General features: G+C 42.8%; 2 protein-coding genes across 2 annotated transcripts; both read right to left on the reverse strand.

The window, feature by feature from the left end:
- Nucleotides 1-495: 495 nt before the first annotated feature.
- LOC310796998 (regulator of G-protein signaling 21-like) lies at nt 496-3,387 on the reverse strand. The gene is made up of 5 exons (XM_083659265.1): nt 3,290-3,387; nt 3,116-3,178; nt 2,937-2,998; nt 2,675-2,841; nt 496-2,253 (listed from the first exon to the last, which is right to left on the reverse strand). The coding sequence occupies exons 1-5, from the start codon at nt 3,325-3,327 to the stop codon at nt 1,966-1,968; spliced, it is 618 nt and encodes a 205-aa protein (XP_083515391.1). The 5' UTR covers nt 3,328-3,387; the 3' UTR covers nt 496-1,965.
- Nucleotides 3,388-10,489: 7,102 nt separating this feature from the next.
- Nucleotides 10,490-18,570, reverse strand: LOC310796766 (uncharacterized protein). Its single transcript, XM_083659002.1, has 9 exons — nt 18,500-18,570; nt 18,159-18,243; nt 17,893-18,059; nt 17,392-17,564; nt 12,219-12,389; nt 12,053-12,112; nt 11,892-11,953; nt 11,596-11,762; nt 10,490-11,486 (listed from the first exon to the last, which is right to left on the reverse strand). Exons 1-9 carry the CDS (start codon nt 18,530-18,532, stop codon nt 11,301-11,303), a joined length of 1,104 nt encoding a protein of 367 aa, XP_083515128.1. The 5' UTR covers nt 18,533-18,570; the 3' UTR covers nt 10,490-11,300.
- Nucleotides 18,571-19,579: the final 1,009 nt, after the last annotated feature.

Genomic DNA, 19,579 nt, shown 5'->3' on the forward strand with positions numbered 1-19,579 from the left:
CTCATTCTTGATGTTGAAGGATATTTACTAGCGTTCATGTCAGAGTCAAATGGTTCTTTGAGGCTAATCTAAGAATCATAATAACATACGGTTATTTTATCAGGAATGATAGAAGATGTTGTCTGTGATTCCAATTCATTCAGCACTACCGGTGGTTACAATTAATTTCCGTTTGTCTGGTGTCAGCATTGCAATTTCACCTGTTTCTTAGGCTATACTCTCTGGCCAAGAAGCAAGTCAGTATCACATGAAAATGAGACTAAAATTGAATTTTCCCCACACTCCATCAGGTGGCAGTAACACATCATGTGTAAGGATGCAAGCTGTGTTTTTGACACACGAGCGACACAGCCTTGAATCTTTGTCTATTTTGCAACTTGCTTCTCTTGATCTTGAGCAACAATTCATCAGTTAATTGCCTCAAAACCATTATATTACGATGCTCCATCATGAATACATATACTGATAGAGAAAATTTACATCACATTAGCCTTTATTTGGACAATCACTAGTTATTAATATATTCATATACATTTCCATTGTAGTTACATATAGTTATGACACAGACATACTTCATAGTTAGATGACCTGTGTACATACACAGATAGACATCATATTTGGATAACCTGTGTACATACACAGACAGACGTATTTAGATAACTTGTACCATACATTTGCAGCTCCTCTCGATCGCACACTGTGCCCTGTCACCTTGCCACGGTGCTCTCTTTGCAGGGCCAGAATAACAGATAGGTTGAGTCTACATAATGGCCTTCCAGTGTGCGTCAAGACATGTAATCTGATGTGCGTCAAGACATGTAATCTGATGTGTGTCCTATAAGTATCTTTGAGTATCTGTTCAATGTATGTAAGCCTGTGTATCCATCCGTGAATATACAAGAGTGCATCTCTTGGCCAAGATCTGTGTTCAATACATCATATCAGACGACTTCTTCTGACTCCTGGCTCCATCATTTCATTTCAACTGGTTTCCTTTAAGTGGTTCACTGTTTACATTTTGGCTGTGGAATTTCATTCTCTATCATATACACATACTTTGAATTATTTTATTATTTTTATTGAACCTTTAGTTAACCAGGTAAAAGACTCATTGAGATTTAAAATCTCTTTTTCAAGAGGAACCTGGCCAAGAGGGAAGGATAAAAAAACACACATTTAGGTTCCATACAGACACACAAATAAACATTTGAAGAGGGAGACTTGAAATTACATAAGTAATGAGTCAAGTACAGCAACAAGTTCCAATACTTCCACGTTCCAAGTCCTTTAAAACTGAACCAAAGGCGTCATATGAAATTAGTGCTGGCAATTTTAAGTCTTTCTGGAAGGTGTTCCAGGTAAAATACATTCAAACATATTGTCCACATAGGCTATACAAACTTGGGAAAGAGGTTACAGTCCTCAGTCCTGCTGCAAGCATGTGCATTTATGCTACTCTTGTGGTCGTTCAATATTCACATTCAAGATTCACATCCAAGTTTAGATGCAGACGTGGTCTTACTCTGCCAGTAGTACCACAGGATCAAAGAACAACTACCGTAGTCTTGTAGATGCCCTAGTGTCCATTGTGCCCCAGCTGCTTAGGTTTGATCCAGGGATGCTGCCTTTCAGCAGGGCTGGCCCTATAGGCATAAGCAAACTAATTGCCCACTTAGGGCCCCCCAAGAGTGCTTGAAATATGTCAATGGTAATCATACAAAAGCACAATATTGTGTTGTACAGGCTAGCTGTACAGGTTTACTGTCCTTCACAGTCCTCTCCTCTGTGTTGATCAAATCTTGCATACAGGCTTGGGCCCCCTGTCTTTCAGTCTGGCACCACATACAGTATAGTCACTGCTTTGTGAAGAGGCGTTTGTGGCAAGGGGAAGTGTCTAGACAGCGTCTATCAATAGCCTCTGACCCTGCAGTGGTGCAATGGCTTATTCCAACAGCACCGGTGGTTTCAGTCCCCGTGTCCGGGAGTCAAGCTGTCCTGCAGGCCGTCCTGGTTCCTGTCCTGTATTAGATCGCCAGAGCTCTTGATCCGAAAGGCTTTGCGGTGCTTCACGAGGCTCCTGGGCTTAGGAGGACCATCAGACAACTCTTTGTACTGGTCAGACTGAACGAAGCGTCTGAAGCAGTCATTCTCCATTAGGCTGTAGATCCTCTTCTGTGCAGCAGCAAAACATGATGCAGTTGGTTGCTGGAGAGTCTGGGCGATGGTATCTCTTGTGTAGAAATCCAAGTTGATCTGAAAAGATGCATAAAGGATTGCAATCAAAAGCTATGGACAAGTAGAATCATACTCAGAAATGAATAATGAAGATGTTTCTATGGTATGGTTTATCTAATGTAGGCTACATCTGTGCAACAATTTGTATAATTACCCGAAAGTAACTTGTTGTTTAGTTGATTTATTTTCACGTGTGCCTTTTTAAAGGACTTTTACTGTTTGAGTAATTTTCCAGACAATTACACTTACTCTGACTCTGCTGTGTGCGAAGTAAAATATGTTTTGTAACACTGGAATTCTCAATCAAAAAGAGAACAAACCAGCACGCTAAATGTCCTTTGCAAAGTTTAATAGGCGTCTCATCTGGGACAGACAGCAGCAGCAAAAATCCTTCTTCAGCTCTGAAATTGTCCCCTGCATTCATACAGCTTGTTTTTACCTCTTTAGGCGACTCAGGCCTGAGGAACTCTTCATAAATACTTCTTGCTCTCCAGGTTAGCTCCTCTGCACCAGTCAGAGTTTTGAACTCTTCACATTTGAGCCAGAAGTCCAGGTTCTCCTCACAGAACTCCGATGCCAGGAAGTCCCGGAACGCCGCTCGTCCACCTTGTAGGAGAGATAACAGAATAATAACTCAATTAAAAAAGCCACCAACAGCCATGATATTATTATTGTATTGCTTGAAAGAAGATGGGAATTACCTTTGCGGGAAAGGACTGTTTTCAGACATTCTCCCTGTACTCTTGTGTCAGTTATTGACTGACTGCAGAGGCAGGAGAAGGAAGTTTTTATTTGCTCTAGCCTATAATTGATGGAAGCTTCAAAGATAATATATCACACAAAACATTACAAAACAAACACGATCAAATTCAATTCATACCTCTTGTCTTTCCGTGGCGTTGGAGTGCGGATTAAGTCATTTAATGATTTCCATCCATTGTGTCTACAAGTGAGGATCACAACACGAATATTATTGATAACGCTCCGAGGAACATGATGCCAGCTGCTAATAGAAATACTTCCAAATAAGCCTGATCACATGACATCTACTTACACTCTCTTTGTCTCCTGGAGGTCCCGGACCTCATTCATTCTTCTGCCACTGTGTTATTTATGCGTGATGCTGGTGCGTCCTTCAAGGAAGCTTTCTTGTTTCCTTGTGCTTCACCTTCCCTGTTGATAAGGTAGCTGCAAAACCGGCCAATCCAATGGCCTCCCCGCCTACATCCCGATTGGCTCTTGTCGCCAATCAGGGCCAAAGCCCCGGTGCAGACTGTCATCCACCAGTGATGACAAGTTACACACCCTGAGCTACAATTCCATACATTTCTTAACTGGTGTTCTTATCTGTCTTCACCCCGTGTTTACAAGCCTGTTTGTTACATAAATAGAAGGATGAATGCTAATTGCGTCAGACCTTATGCCCCTGCTTATTGCGTAATATGACCGTGTGTCACCACCACCCCACACCACATTCTCCACAGTTAAATGCATTACACAGGGCTGTGAAAATCAGTTGCTTTGCACGTCATTCGGCTCTGGAAGTGTCAGCTCTACATGACCATATAACCTTATATGTTCATTCTGTCTCGAAGCATTGTATCGTCTCTTTCACACTTTCTGGTCCAGAAGAACCACAGCTTTTAGAGGAAAAAAAACAGAATATTTATCGACAACATATTAAAAACGTTTCACATTGTCAATATGAAGTAAAAGAAAAAAAACTAGCTTCGCTTTCTAAACTCCCCGACGGTATTGCCACTTCACATACAATCACATACCACCTTTGAAACATTTTAATTTGTAATTTAATAAAGACGCATTCCTTGATCATCTTTGAAATTCTCATAAGTCATAACACATGTATGTGTATTTCAAACTGGCAAAGCATCATTCTGTTAGCAGGAACAGACACAAACTCTCTTTGCCATTGCTACGATGCAAACCAAGCATTAGTGAAAGGCGTTGTCTTCATCATAACTGTCTGGCAGGGAGTTGTATTTAGCGCAAGATGAAGAAACTGTGGTTAAAATGGCCATTGTGTTTATTCACAAACCATCCAGTGGTTTTAAAAGGAGGAAGTTGCAGGGAGATTTGCTCAGCATTCCTTGGCAACAGTTGAATTCACACACAGATGAGGTTTTGTTCTCTCTCGTGTTTTGGCCACAAGCTCACCTGCTCGATTAGGTAATGAAAATATCCGCGAATAGAATTTTAAGGTGATAGATTAGATCAGGGGTTTTCAAAGTCTGAGGCTGTGGGCCTCCCCTCACACACCTTACTTGCTTGAGTTTCACCAAGTTCCTGGATGCCTATGGGAGAGTGATTATGTTATTTGATCCCAACAATTATGTGCTCTCAACAATTGAGACAAGACAGCTTCAGACTATAAAAAAAACGGTCTGTCTGAACGCATTTATTTGTTTCTGACTCTGAGAAAGTGGGAAAAACAGTAAAATTCCTCAATACTATTGTAGCTCTGAACTATCTCTTTAACCAAATCACACACACTTTGCTATTCTATGTGATCTCCTTTTGATAAATAATGTTATTACTAAGGCCCACTTTGAAATCCTATGGACACCTCATTTGAACTTTTAGGTAGGCGCTTGACTCTGTGTCGATGCTCTGTGTATGAAGCTGCAGGGTGACATAACTTCCTTCTGGCACTTTTCCAAAAACATTCAAAAGCGGCCAGAAAGCGAGGAAGCTGGATTTGCCAGATGATCACGATCACATGAGAAAGCGGCCAATGAGAAGACATGTTTAAGAAGGCTTTACTGCATGCCTATCAGGATTGTTCTATAAATAGACTGCCATAGAGCTAAAAATAAGAAAGCTCAGTATGGTGGAATGTGTTGAATAGGAACTAGTTTCGGACAGGAGTGCAGATACAATTCACATATCGGCCTAACCTGAATGCACAGATAGGTAGTTGAGATACTAGAGAGTTCAAACTTGCAGTGTTGCAAGTGTCATATTCAGGTGAATGATGACGCATAACCAGACCAACCTCTCTTAAACAGGAGAGAGTTCAGTGTAAGACTATTTTTGTAACCTGAACCTGGGGAGCAAGTTAGACTTTAATGATACTTATATGAGGCAAGATTAAGTCTGTCTTGCTCTCCAGCTTCAGGTTACAGGAAGCAAGAGAGATTTTAATGATGAGGCAAAGATATGGGTCAAATTGTTTCACCGCTGGTTCAGATATTACAGCTCTTACATGGCAAACAACATCCATCTTAACTAGAGGCCATCCTGCGATAGGATCACCACCAGCCGTTGAATGAGGCCCACGGGGGTTGCAGTGTGTGTGTGTGTGTGTGTGTGTGTGTGTTCGTGTGCGTGTGTCTGTCTGTCTGTCTCTTTTGCCAGTGCCAGGAGTCTTAACCCTAACATACATGTCTTTTTGGTGGTGGGAGGAAACCGGAGCACCCGGAGAAAACCCACACGAACATGGGGAGAACATGCAAACTCCACATTGAAAAGACCTGGGACAGACCGGGGTTCGAACCCGGGACCTTCTTGCTGTGAGAAGGCAACAGTACTAACCACTGAGCCACCATGTCGTGCCACGAGTGTGATAGCATCAAAACCGTGCAAGATGCAGTCACGAAACTTTACAGCTGAGACCACAATGAAGGCCGTGATCGAAAGGTCCCCCCCACACACACAGACAGACAGACAGACAGACACACACACACACACACACACACACACACACACACACACACACACACACACACACACACACACTTGCAGCTATCTTAGTACATAATGGTTTCCTTCGCCCCCCTACATACAACCTATATCCAATGCTAACCTATAACCCTTAAAACAAGCTCTAAACATACAAACAGCCCTTTGAAGGTGTGTGAGAAAGTGAGGACCAAAATGTCCTCACTCAAATTGGTCCTCACTAATATATAGCTACACACACACGCACACGCACGCACACGCGTGGTCAGATGCCCTGTGAATTTTCGTTTCATTAAAATGTTTGTTGTTGTTGACGGTCTTATATTTTATTCACTACAATTCAATTTCCCATGATAATTCCCTCACAGAAGGCTATCCAGCATCTCTCCTTAGACTTTGCTTCCTACCTCTCGTCAACCATTAGCCTGTCTTCCATTGATCAGTATGGGCCTATGGCTCGTCTGTACCTGTGATGCTGCAGCCACCGACTGTTTGCCTCAGAAATGCTTGTAGAACCCCCTGACTCTGCTTTGACATTACTGAGAATTTAAGGCGGCTCAAAAAGTCAACGAGACGACAATTTCCCTGCGGGAAATCCGTCAAGTTTCACCCTGTCAAAGGTCACAAAAATCGAGGAAGCAGCATTGAGAGCCAATTGCTTCACCACATCCCCTTTTGCGCACACACACACACACACACACACACACACACACACACACACACACACACACACACACACACACACACACACACACAAGGAATAATGCTTCTGCAAACACACTGGCATTCCATTAAATAATAGCTCATATGCTGCAATAAATTCACTACAGTCATTTCATTTTTCTGCCAAAAGTGCTTTCAGCAAGGTGACAAGAACGTCCTTTGTATTTTTCACAAAGCGAGTTGTTGGCTGTCGTTTGACGGAGATACTACTGAGGTGTTAGGACTGACTGAGACAGTTGGACCACAGCCTGCTGACTATAGTCACCATTTCCTTATTTGTATTCGTAACCAGATTCAACCGAGATAAAATGGTCATATGACCGTGAGGCCGGGCTGGTTGAGTCAAAAGAAGCGAAACCTCATCAGAGAGACAGGATGTGCGAGTTTGTCACAGGCTATATGACATATATCTACAAATCATTGATGTAAAATATGCATGCTAATGATACTGGTAACATCCGCTGTAGCCTAATGCTGAATGTGCCCTAACCCTAACTCTAACCCCAATACCAAAAAGAAGCACAAGCACAAGAGTTTTGTCAATCTTGCTCATGAGAGTGCCAAACTGTGTCACGAGACACCAGTCATCCTCTTTGAACCACATGGGCTATACAGTAAGTCATTGGATTACTGTTAGCTGCACCAGTTAAACAAAGGAAGCTTTGTTCTCAGGTGAAAATGTCCCATAGCTGTCTGGAAATTTCCCAACAGATACAAATTTCAGATATTTCAATTTCAATGATTATGTTAAAAGACTTTCCCCTACGGCATGGACAATTAGATCACCATGAAATTAAACTACCATTTCTAGTCTTTGAGACGATAGTCTCAATGTCCTAGTTCAATCAGCAGGCAGAGCACTGCAGGGTTCTGTATTGAACAAAGCTAAACACTGTGGCAATCTGGGTTTTCATACTTACACCCAACTTTATAATTCATGTGTCTCCCCGGTGTCGGACTACGCCTCTGGTGTTTGGGGTTTCCGTGAACACTCAGTCTGTGACACTGTGCATCTTAGAGCCATTCTTATTTTCTGGGAGTTCATAAACTCACCCCAATCTTGGCCATTAGTGGCGACATGACATGGGATGGGAATCCTCAAGCATCCACAGGCCGTCTGTGTAAATAAGAATTTGTTCTTACTGACTTGCCTGTCTAAATAAAGGTTAAATAAAAATAAAAATAAAAAAAGCATCAGACACAAGGGTCAAATGCTTCGACTTTGGAATAGGCTGGTAAGAATGTCTGACCAGAGACTCACTAAAAATATATTTAATTGGGACATTGCCAATAGTCACCCTTGGGCAAATGAATTGAAATCCATATTTTACTCAAACGACTTGTCTTTTATTTTTCATAACAAGCTACTTTGTGACACCCGAGAGACTATGAGTAATATGTTCAGTATGTATAAAAATAAATGGTCTGTCGACCTATGGTATAAACCAAAATTAAGAACTTATCAGCTCATAAAAGACAGTTACAGTGTAGAGGCCTATGTGAAGTTTGACTTGAACAGACAAAAAAGATCCCTGTGTGCTCAACTGCGCTCTGGAACTCTTCCATTAGCACTAGAGACTGGTAGGTATAAAGCAACCCCTGAAGAAGATAGACTCTGTTCACTATGTGAATTACGCGAAATTGAAAATTAAATTCATTTCCTGTTCTACTGTACTGCTTATGGACCGCTAGGGAAGTACTCTTTAGTAAAATGTCCTCCATTTATGCTGATTTCTTTGAATTGGACGATTAAGTGAAACTTGAGTTATGCTTTAAAAAAGGAACCTTCCCCACAGCAGAGTTTATTTGTAAAGCTTGGGAGAAAAGACAAAACTCTTTGTTTAGTAATTGATGTATTGCTCTGTATTGCTGTCTGAGCAGTACAATGTCCTACAATATTTTTTTTTTTATTGTACCACTGTACATGTGTCAATGTTGTATTACTATTGTATTTTAGTGTGTGTCTTGGAAACCCGTTTGGGTTGGGCTCGACGAGGGCATGACACCTTAATAAATCAATCAATCAATCAATCAATCAATCAATCATTAGATTTATTTTAAGGCCTGTGTTTTGACATGTAAGAATTTGTATATATGATTTTTTCCAAATGGCCGTACAAAAATAACAAAGATTACAATCACGTTAGACTATTCCTATCCAGGGTCACAGGGGGCTGGCGCCTATCCCAGCATGCATTGGGTGGAAAGTAGGAGACACCCTGAACAGGTCGCCAGTTCATGGCACCACAGGGTTAACGCACTCTCAGACAGTCACAGTCATTGATGTCTATGGGCAATTTAGAGTCTCCAGTCCACCTGACTTATGTATTGGGGGGACATGCAAACTCCACGCTGGCTCAGTGGTTAGCACTGTTGCCTCACAGCAAGAAGGTCCCCGGTTTGAACCCCGGTCTGTCGAAGGTTCTTTCTGTGTGGAGTTTGCATGTTCTCCCCGTGTTTGTGTAGGTTTCCTCCAGGTGTTCCGGTTTCCTCCCATCATCAAAGACATGTATGTTAATACTCCTGTCAGAGCCCCTGTCCAAGGTACTGGCAAAAAGAACTGGAGTTGGTCCCTTGGCGCTGCACTGCTCCTATAGTTGTAGGAAGGTTCCTAGTAGAGCTATGGTTCCCAAACTGGGCAATGTGTACCCCTAGCAGTACATGGAGGTACTACAGGGGGTTCTTGGGGGGGAAATTGGGTACTGATGCCAAAAATGTTTAGGATGAGTCAAATGCAGAGGATGAATTTCCCCATTGGGATAATAAAGGATAACTTAACTTAACTTAACAATTTAATTTAACTTGACTTAACTTAACACACAGGAAGGGCTGGAAATGAAACTGCTGTGAGACAACCCTGCTAAACACTGAGCTGCTCTTCTGCCTTCATGTGAATTCACTGTCTTGCAAATGAAAAGTTGTAAAGTTTTTCCACTTGGCCATCACCGCGGCCACAGGAGCAGTATTATGCAAAACTAACACATGATCAAATATGTGTCCCAATTAACGCCATTTTTTTAAGCATATAATGCAAATTCAGGCTGTGTCTGAGTCCACAGGGGTTGTTTAGTTTATTATTTTAGATCACACACTGAGAAAACTTTACATAATTGTATTGAAGTCCTAGCTCGTGGGAGTCACACAGCATACAGCAGAGGTTACTCTGATGGTTGGTGGCGATGATGCTGATGATAAGGGTGACGGTGACCCCGTCTAAAAGTAGAATTTTCTTAACACCAACGATAACAGGTTCATATATCCTGTATACGCCCTGTGCCCTCGATTTGAGCAGTGATACTGGCTCTATCTGACTGAACCTCATGATGATGATCTCATGCTGCACTGCTCTCTCTTGGCTTATGCAACTTCCTCCTCAATGTTCTACCTTAATAATGAAGTGAGTAAACTACATAAAATGCCCTGTCACCTCATACTCAGCTTTAAGTCTTATTTCTCCATAAAAGGGGCTGAGATCAATCCAGTTTACTGGAATTACTGGCATCAAGAGAAATTATCTCACTGCATTTGGCACTTGTTTGCTGAAAGATAATATTTCAACATTCAATACGTGATTGACTTGTTACCAGCCAGGACCGCGTTGGATTGTTTTCAACTTGAGTCTGTGTGTGTGTGAGAGAAAGAGAGAATACCTGTGTGTATCTTCCCTGTTCCTCTGAAGTTTAATTCTTCTGACAAATTTTCAGTTGACTTTAGTCTTTTGCTTGTGTTTTCTCAGCTTAGCTTTCTGAGCTGTCTGCCTGTCTGTTTCATGCAAACAGATTGTCATTTCATTGTACATTCCTTCAGTAAAATGAGACAAGTTTTAGTCGTATATGTCATTTATTTATTAAATATGTACAGATCTATATACTTTGTACATTCACATTCACACTGGGTGGAATTCCTCTTTAACATTGAGCTTAATAACAGATACAATATATTATAATGCAGTGGCTCTCAACATGGGGTCCGGGGACCATCAGGGGACCTTGAGCAGGTTCCAGGGTGTCTCCAGCAATTTGATGAATTGTTAAGCTTCACCGTTATTTAATTTACAAGAAGTTAACACCATTAGCGAATGTGGAATAATGACCGTTTTGGTCATGGTTTCACTGATATTTTTCTACCTACAAATACAGGTGGAATTCTGGACAATATCTAGCATATCTAGCAAATCAAAAATATTCTCAGATTTGGGTCCAATTAAAAATCTCATCAAATAGGAGTCTGTGGCCCTACAGAAGACTAAATTAAGTCGTCCTTGATATGAAAGAGGTTAAAGTAACGGTAGCATCAAAGCTGTTTGAGAAAAGCATGACTTTAGGTCACAAAATGGCCAATCAGTGTGTTGAAAAAGACGTGTCGGGGGTTGAGTTTTGAAGTGTATATTATCCCAACTGTAAGTAGCTCGGTAGCAATTCATGAGAGTTTGGTCAGAATTGCGTGATGGAAAAGAGGGCCCAGGTTGAAAATGGCTGGAGTCACGTCTTGAAGAATCACCGCCAGCGGCACCAGGATGGGCAAACACCCAGACGCGTTCCCCTCAGCTGCTCCCAGGTCGCTCCGCACAGCAGTCCAGCCCTGCATGGGCTCAGCCTGGCAGTCCAGCATCTGTACAAACACAACGTCTCTGGTGTTTTCTCTCACGCCTTCACTTGTCCCGACGTGGAGTCCAGTAAAGTCCGATAGATGTCGGACCTGAGGAAACGGGGGTACGAGTCTCTCTCCATCAGGCCGTAGACGATCCTCTGCGCCTCGTCGAAACACACTGTGGTGTGCACCTTCACGTTCCGCCTGATCAGATCCCTGGTCTTGTGATCAATGTTAATCTGGAGGCAGAGGAGATGTATTATGAGGAACTGTGAATACTTGAAGAAGCGGTTTTGGTGGTGTGTGTGTGTGTGTGTATAAATCTCCAATATGAATCTCTGTACATACCTCTCTCGTTGCCTCGGCTTGGATGTAGTGTTTGAAGATCTTTTTGGCCCTGGAGGACATCCTGAAGGAAGACTTGGTTTTCTTATAGTCCTCACACACCAGCCAAAACTCAATGTTTTCATCACTGAACTCTGACTTCAAGAAGGCCTGGAATGTCATAATGCCATCTAAACAGGGACATATGAGCAACAATTAGTCAGTGTTGAAGAAGAATACTGACTGTGTGCATCAACTCCAAGGGCAAAGTTAAGGTCAGGACTAGTAAGGACTTCTGGGACAGCGTATTGATATCTTACATTTTGATGCTAGAAGTCTCTCCAGGGAGTGCGACCACTGGGACATCTCCTCAAACGAAAGCCTGCGAGAGAGAGCAACACGACGGGTTCAGGTATGAAATTGGATGCTTAGAGTTTTCCCTGGAGACATTTCAGACACTGAAGAGACTTTGTTCACTCACCCTTCAGCCTTCGAGGCCTGAGAAGATTTGCACTGCAGGCGAGACTTTAGGTTTCCTCCCCTGAAACACAGACGGAGTAGGTGACTCACACGGACACAAACCGATAGAATCCTCTGACATGTTCTTCTCATACTTGATGGTTGATCAACACTTTAAAAGTACTTACTTGGAATTCCTCCTCTTCTTGTCCTCAGCATCCATGTTGAGGTGCTGCAGCTCCCTCGGCGGTGATGTGACCAGACTTGGCATGAGGTTGATGCAGAAGCATGGACCTCTTGTCTCTTCGTGTACGTTAGGCTCTTCTCTCTCAGTGAGCTGTGAGACCTTCAGGCTGCCACTGCGCGTTTGTGCATCAAACTGGCTCAGCATCGACATATATAGTGCAGCAGCATGCTGCTGTGAGGTGAGTGTCGCGTCACGATATCATTCTGGACTAACCACAGAAATAGAGGAAGTCGATGATGACGCGAGCTGCCTCGCACTGCGTCTGCGTCTGCCTGCGTCGCTCTGTGTTGTTCTGAAACCTGCACAGGTCATCGCTTGTTTGCTTTAAAGCTTGGGGATGCAAATGGGGCCAGTGGAAAATTCAGCTGCAGATAGGCAAATGGCGAGCTTTGCTCTGTGTGCTCTGTCTTCGAGAACCAGTCCAGTGCCATAGACCCTTTTCACGGGGGCCATTTTGTGTTGAAAAGGCAGAATAAACACAGGTGTAAGCAAAACAATGAGGGTTTCTGGGGCGTCTGTGGCTCAGGAGGTAGAGCGCGTCGTCCACTAACCAGAAGGTCGGTGGTTCGATCCCCGGCTGTCCAGTCCGCATGTCGAAGTGTCCGTGGGCAAGACACTGAACCCCAAATTGCTCCCGATGGCTGTGCCAGCACCCTGCGTGGCAGCTGGCCGCCCTTGGTGGGCAAATGTAGGCACATTGTAAAGCGATTTGGATAAAAGCGCTATATAAATGCAGTCCATTTACCAGTTTCCAAATTCCAAGGGTCTATTGTTTCAGTTTTTGAAAAGATTTTTTTAACTAAAAGTGAAAGTTATTTCTGAGCGGTGGGGAAATTTCAGCACATCCTGTCAACAGAACCATTCATCTACTCAGGCTTTTGGATGAGACTGCCAGAGACTTTGATGTAACCGTCACAGGCCAAACAATTACCCAGAAAGGAAATGAATGAATGACACGTATGTTTGCCTCTGAGCAGTACATAAGTGCAATATCATCATGACTGATAAAAGTACCGTCATGAATATAGTATAGAAAGAAAGGAAGATGAGAAGTTCCCTGACTTATCAGCAAATAGTTTACTGTAGATGAAGATAGCCTCATATTGCAGTGTGAGGGACCGGTCTGTTCCTCAACACTGAAACTCCTCATTGTCAGGTGAAAAGAAGTGATTGGCGACTGCACATGTATCAGAGGAAGCATGTGCTAGTCTACGGTTCTCCCCTGATCGGCAGAGGAGATGGAGCAATGACCGGGACAGCAGGGGGAATTGGCCAAGTACAATTGGGGAGAAATGGGAGAAGATCCGGGGATATAATGTATATATATCTCTCTCTAAATGGTAAATGGTCTGCATTTATATAGCGCTTTTATCCAAAGCGCTTTACAATCAGTAGGTAGTCTACATTCACCCATTCATACACCAATGGCGGCAGGCTACCACGCAGGGTGCCTACACACCATCGGGAGCAAGGAGGGTTAAGTGTCTTGCCCAAGGACACAACGACAGCAGCTGGGAGGGAGCGGGGATCGAACCGCCAACCCTTGCGTCATTGGCCGACCCGCTCTACCTCCTGAGCTAAAGCCGCCCCTCTCTCTATATATATCTCTCTCTCTCTCTCTCTCTCTCTCTCTCTCTCTCTCTCTCTCTCTCTCTCTCTCTCTCTCTCTCTCTCTCTCTCTCTCTCTCTCTCTCTCTCTCTCTCTCTCTCTCTCTCTCTCTCTCTCTCTCTATATATATATATATATATATATATATATATATATGTGTGTGAACCTTCCTAAACTGGTAATGTTGGAAATATTTAGTACTCTCAAACTTGAACCACGTTGTCACCATATCTTCAAGTTCATCTCAGTTTACCTCACCAGAAACATGTAGCCTTGGCATTCAGAGTGCAGCTGTTGACATTGAGGTGACAGAAACTGCTCTCTGACAGACTCTTTTTTTTATCGGGCACAACAGCAGTGTGTGTGTGTTTCCTTCATTAACTGCTGTCGCTCAAAGCACCACGATGGAGTTTTAGTTGGCTACTCGTCGCTACACCTCAGCAGTATGAATAAGATGAAACTTCATCGCTACACCTCACCAGTATGAATAAGATGAAACTTCATTGCTACACCTCACCAGTATTCATTCATTCATTCATTCATTCAATCTTTATTTAAACTCGAAAATTCATTGAGGACGAGCCTAATTTGCAATGATGTCGAGTATGACACAGTAAAAAAAACATACTAAATACAATAAAATACAAGATGCAAACAGTGGTGTTTGAACAGTGTATACAGTCAATCAAAACAACTGCAGATTATGGAGGGGAAATGGTTGGTGATTAGAGATTTAAACTGACCGAAGGATACAAAAGTATGAATGGTGTTCCATGTTTGAGGTGCACAATAGTTAAAAGCAGTTTTCCCAAGGTCATTATGAACATTTGGTATTTTAAAAGTGAGCCAATTGTTGGCTCGTGTGCCATAAGGGCCAGAGTTCTGCTTGAATAACAAAGTGAGGTAATTTGGGCAGTCTCCAATTAAGGCTTTATATAAAAACATTAATATTATGAATAAGATGAAACTTGGCTACTCATCGCTACACCTCACCAGTATGAATAAGATTAAATTTAATCACTACACCTCACCAGTATGAATAAGATTAAACTTCATCACTACACCTCACCAGTATGAATAAGATGAAACTTGCGGGTTGTCAAACAAGATTTTTTCATTGACATGATCTAACGAACATTACCCCGCCTCCACCCACAAAGAGGTGAATGTCACCAGGGGAGTCGTCAAACCCAGAGGAAGTTGTGGTTAGGTCTGCAGAAGAGAACAGCCCCAAGCGCTAGTGCAGCCCAACTGAAAATAAATCCCCCACTACATTCAGTGCCATCAAAACAAACAGAACAAAATGTTCACCTAACGCTCAGCATGGTCACATGTGACAAACCAAGCTCTTAACCGACTTCCACTTTCCATACGCAGATAAACAAATGAGACATCGGACGACACTTTAGGACCATACAGTATGTACGAAGGAAAGATTATATCAATACTAGGCCGATGCATCACACATATACTAAACGCCGTAACATCATACAAAAAAAGGGATGTCTTTATTTTGGAATTCCAGCTCAGAGCCATGCATGTTATTTCAGGATGCAGAGTATTCTTAGATGATTATTCATACATTGTATGATACTGATGAAAAATTAAAGTATCACTTCATATTCTATTAATGCAAGATCCCCCCCCCCCCCCACAACAATAACTTGCCCCACAGTTACCCTCTCTTGTGAATCTGTGTCAGTTTATTATGGTGTTCTCTTTTGGGTTGTATTTGCATGCCAGGTATCTTTTATGTATTACGTAAGCATGAGAAATGGCACACATCGTGTCCTCACTACAAGGGACATTTGTTTGTTGTTAGAGCATGTCAGCATTCCAAAGTGTATGTGTGTGTACACACACACACACACACACACACACACACACACACACACACACACACACACACACACACACACACACGAGACTTAAAAAAAAGAAGGAAAAAAGGTGGATTAAAAATATATATTTTTTCAATGCTTTTTTAAAGGTTTTGGTTGAGTGAAATGTTCTATGGTCTGTCCTGTTTTTAAATATAGCTGAATCGTTTGGTTTAACGAAGTAAAACTATTTTCATGAGCATTTTACGAAAAGTCTATGGGAAAATAAATGGCCGATGAAAGGTCTCTGGTATGCATGCTGAAGCAGGAAGTGACATCGACTTTGGCTCCCATATCCCTTATTGGACACTCCCCTTGCCTCTCTGCCAGCCGGACTATGATTGGCCTGAAGCCACATGCCCATATACCCAACCTACCTTTGTAGGTGGCCCAATAACTGATTTTGTGTGTGGATGTATGATTGGTTGCCCCCTTTTCCCTTTTTTTTTAAACCATCTTGAATTTTTTTCTACTATCCTATTTAAACATTGTTTGTAATACATTTCACTATGACCCTGATGAAGGTCACAATCCGAAATGCGTTAATAGAATAAAGTTGTTACTACATCATAATACTACAAGTGTTGCTGGAGTCTTGACCTCTTTAGACCTCTTTCCCTCCTCCATGCAGCTTGAAAGTAGCTAAAGTTGTGCCAGAAACGCAAAAGTGATAGCATAACAATTGTACTTTACAAGCTACACTTTCAGAAGGATATTTACATATAGACATTTTCATTAGTCCAGATTAAAAATTCTGCTCCTATGATGAATGAAAACATGAAACCAAATGTCTATAGAAGCGCGCCCACCCTGTCTGGTATTTCAAGCAGGTCTAATAGATTTCCTCTTCACATTGAGCTTGGCAGACAACACCCGCAAATGGCTTTGTGAAACCGCACAAAGTCAGAGGAAGTTGCTTCAGAGGCGCTGGGGAGTGTTGCCTTTGTCAGTCCCTTCTTCTCATCTACAGGTGTTGCTTGAAGGACTCTGTTGCCATCTGGTGTTTGTTTGACCGCTCACCATAGCCTATAGTCCACAGGCTAGACTTCATGATTTGCATGACATTCAAAACGACCACACCCAAATGTCAAGTAGGTACGACTGAGTCGATTTTGCCATTTGATAATTTAAAACAGGCCATTTGCATTTGACAGAATCCAAACCTGACACAGAATTTTAACAATAAACTTGTATATTTATTTCCATGCGAAAGTTCAATTAGGCTACTCAGAACATCTTAGAATTTATATTTGAATAACCAAATCTACGGTAATTGGGGAAAATGTTGGTGATACTATTTACAATAAGGAATTGGTTTTATTATTAAATGAATGGTTGGGGGATAGAAAAGCATGATTAGGAAAGAAGTATGTGCACAATCTCTCTTATTTCTTTTTTTTTTTTTAACATGAACATAATTACAGGGATGAAGTATAATACAAGGCTGAATCTCTCTTGAGCTGTAACTGACTACTGAATCACACAGGTATAGAAAAAGCTATTTCTGCGACACTATCTGCATGGCATAAACCCGTTATCCATACTGGAATCAAAGAGTGGTAGCTGAGAGTTTGAGAGAAGATCTTGGGCGCCTGTTTGAGAGGCTGCCGTTTTGAAACAGTCACCTTGACTCTGCTCTCCTCAGCAGTCCCTGGTAGATGTCGGATTTGAGGAAACGTGGGTAGCAATCCCTGGCCATCAGGCTGTAGATGAGCTTCTGCGCCGTATCAAACGAAGTCAGGGTCGGATGGGAGATGTTCTTGGTTATGTTTTCTCTGGTGCCACAATCTATGTTGATCTGAAATCAAACGACATCGACATCAAACAACACGGCCCGGGGGGCATGTCACCCGGGGGCATGTCATGTTAACTCGCTGACCTCATTGCGTCTGTCTCCATGCCCTCGGCTCTGAATTCACAAATCACAAGCTACATGGGTGCAGCTGAGGTGAAATTCTGTAGATTTACAAAAGGCAGTGTTGTTGTTTATTTCCAAATCAAATCCTTGAGTGAACCTCTTGGATGTACTTGCAAAGTTGGAACTTGGAACTTCCCAGGTGGTCTGTCATGGCTGTCATGAGAGGTTTCCTGAGCGTTTGTGTTTGTGAAAAGTCAGTTATCTTTACCTGTCTGGGCGCCTCCGTTTGGACGAACTCTGAGTAGATCCTGTTGGCGGAGGAGATCATCTCTGGGTCGGTCTTGGTCTTTTTGTACTCCTCACATGCCAGCCAAAACAGTATGTTCTCCTCACTGTACTCCGACCTCAGGAACTCACGGAAAGCGATCTGTCCAGCTGGGCATGACAGAGGAGGAGACGTGGGTAGTGAGAGTATATAGAGAGAGGCAACCAGGCTCAATTAAGTATCAGTGAAGTAAGATATATAGCTTTCACCTTTACACCCGAGGAGTCTGTCCACAGACTCGCTCCATGTCTCAACATCCTCAAGTGGGTCCTTGGGAAAGCAACACAATCTACCCTTGAAAAGAACATCAAGATCTATCACTAGCCCGGTTATCTGTGAACTGCACAGTGCGTGCCTCTCATAAACACATTTGCATGCAAAATCATAAATCATTTCAGGTATGTCATGCATTATGTTCTGAGGCGATTTGTCAAAACGCTGTCAGAGTTAGCGCTTGGGAGCCACCTCCAAGCCTCGCTACTAGCAAGTAGCAACTTAACCTTTTTGGTAGTAATAATAATAGATGGTACGATGCAAAGGTGAGACTTACAGCGAGCGCAAAACTCCCTGGTATTTTCCACATTGCTGCTGTTAAGCTGTAGCCTGTTGAAAATGGAAAAGGCCCCCGGAATCAAATATGCAGTAACTCACTTTATGGCCATCTCCACGTCCTCTGAGAAGGGAGAGAGAGATAAGGTCCTGCCAGAGCCAAGGTGGGATTGTGATTGTTTGGAAACGAGGGAGTCAAGTGTCTGGACCAATCTAAATGAGCTCCCCCAACATGAATGGAACATATGGAAATCAGAATGCAAAGTGTTGTTGTCGGGAGAGACCGGGCATCTCCTCTGGGCAGAGAGAGAGAGAGAGAGCTGCTGTGATTTAAGGAGTGCCCCCGTCGTTTCACCTCTCGACGGGGGCACCCTGACCAAAATGCTATTCACGGTATCCGTTCACCAGTTGCGTATCTAAATAAGAACTATAATTAGGAAATAGCGTATTGCTTATGAATCTCGTTAAAGAATATGATAATGAAATGACCTGCTGTGGCGCGCAGCAGCAAGTGACACACATAGAAGAACGTTTAAGGGTCAGGAAGCCTCCGGGCGAGATCCTGACCATAAACAAATGTGCCATTAATGAAACAAGGCCGTACTACATCCTTGCATTTGCCTAGCTGCTGTGACCCCTAGCTGCTGTGGCCCCTAGCTGCCGTGGCCCCTAGCTGCCGTGGCTCCCAGCTGCCGTGGCCCCTAGCTGCCGTGGCCCCTAGCTGCTGTGGCCCCTTGTTCATCATGGTAAGAAAAGGGAAAACACTGTTTCCACACCCTGTGTCACGCTGGGCCTTCTTAACTGCAGACCCTTGTTACTGAAAGGCTGCGATTCTGCTGCGAAAACAATGATGTAATCTGACGGAAAATGTGTGCGTGTTCATAAATTAGTCAAACTGTACGTGCAAATCAGCACATTGGCTTTGAATTACGAAAAGATCTGTGTGAAGCCTACTCAAGTCTGGCAAACTAAGACCATTATTCTTGTAAAAAAAAATAGATAAAAGGGTGGATCCACACAGTGGTGTAATCATCAGATCAATCAAAAGTTGAGTCAGAAGGTGCCGTCGGGCAAAGTTCTC

The sequence above is a fragment of the Poromitra crassiceps genome, assembly GCF_964638095.1.
Source record: "Poromitra crassiceps genome assembly, chromosome: 23".
Taxonomy (NCBI): domain Eukaryota; kingdom Metazoa; phylum Chordata; class Actinopteri; order Beryciformes; family Melamphaidae; genus Poromitra; species Poromitra crassiceps.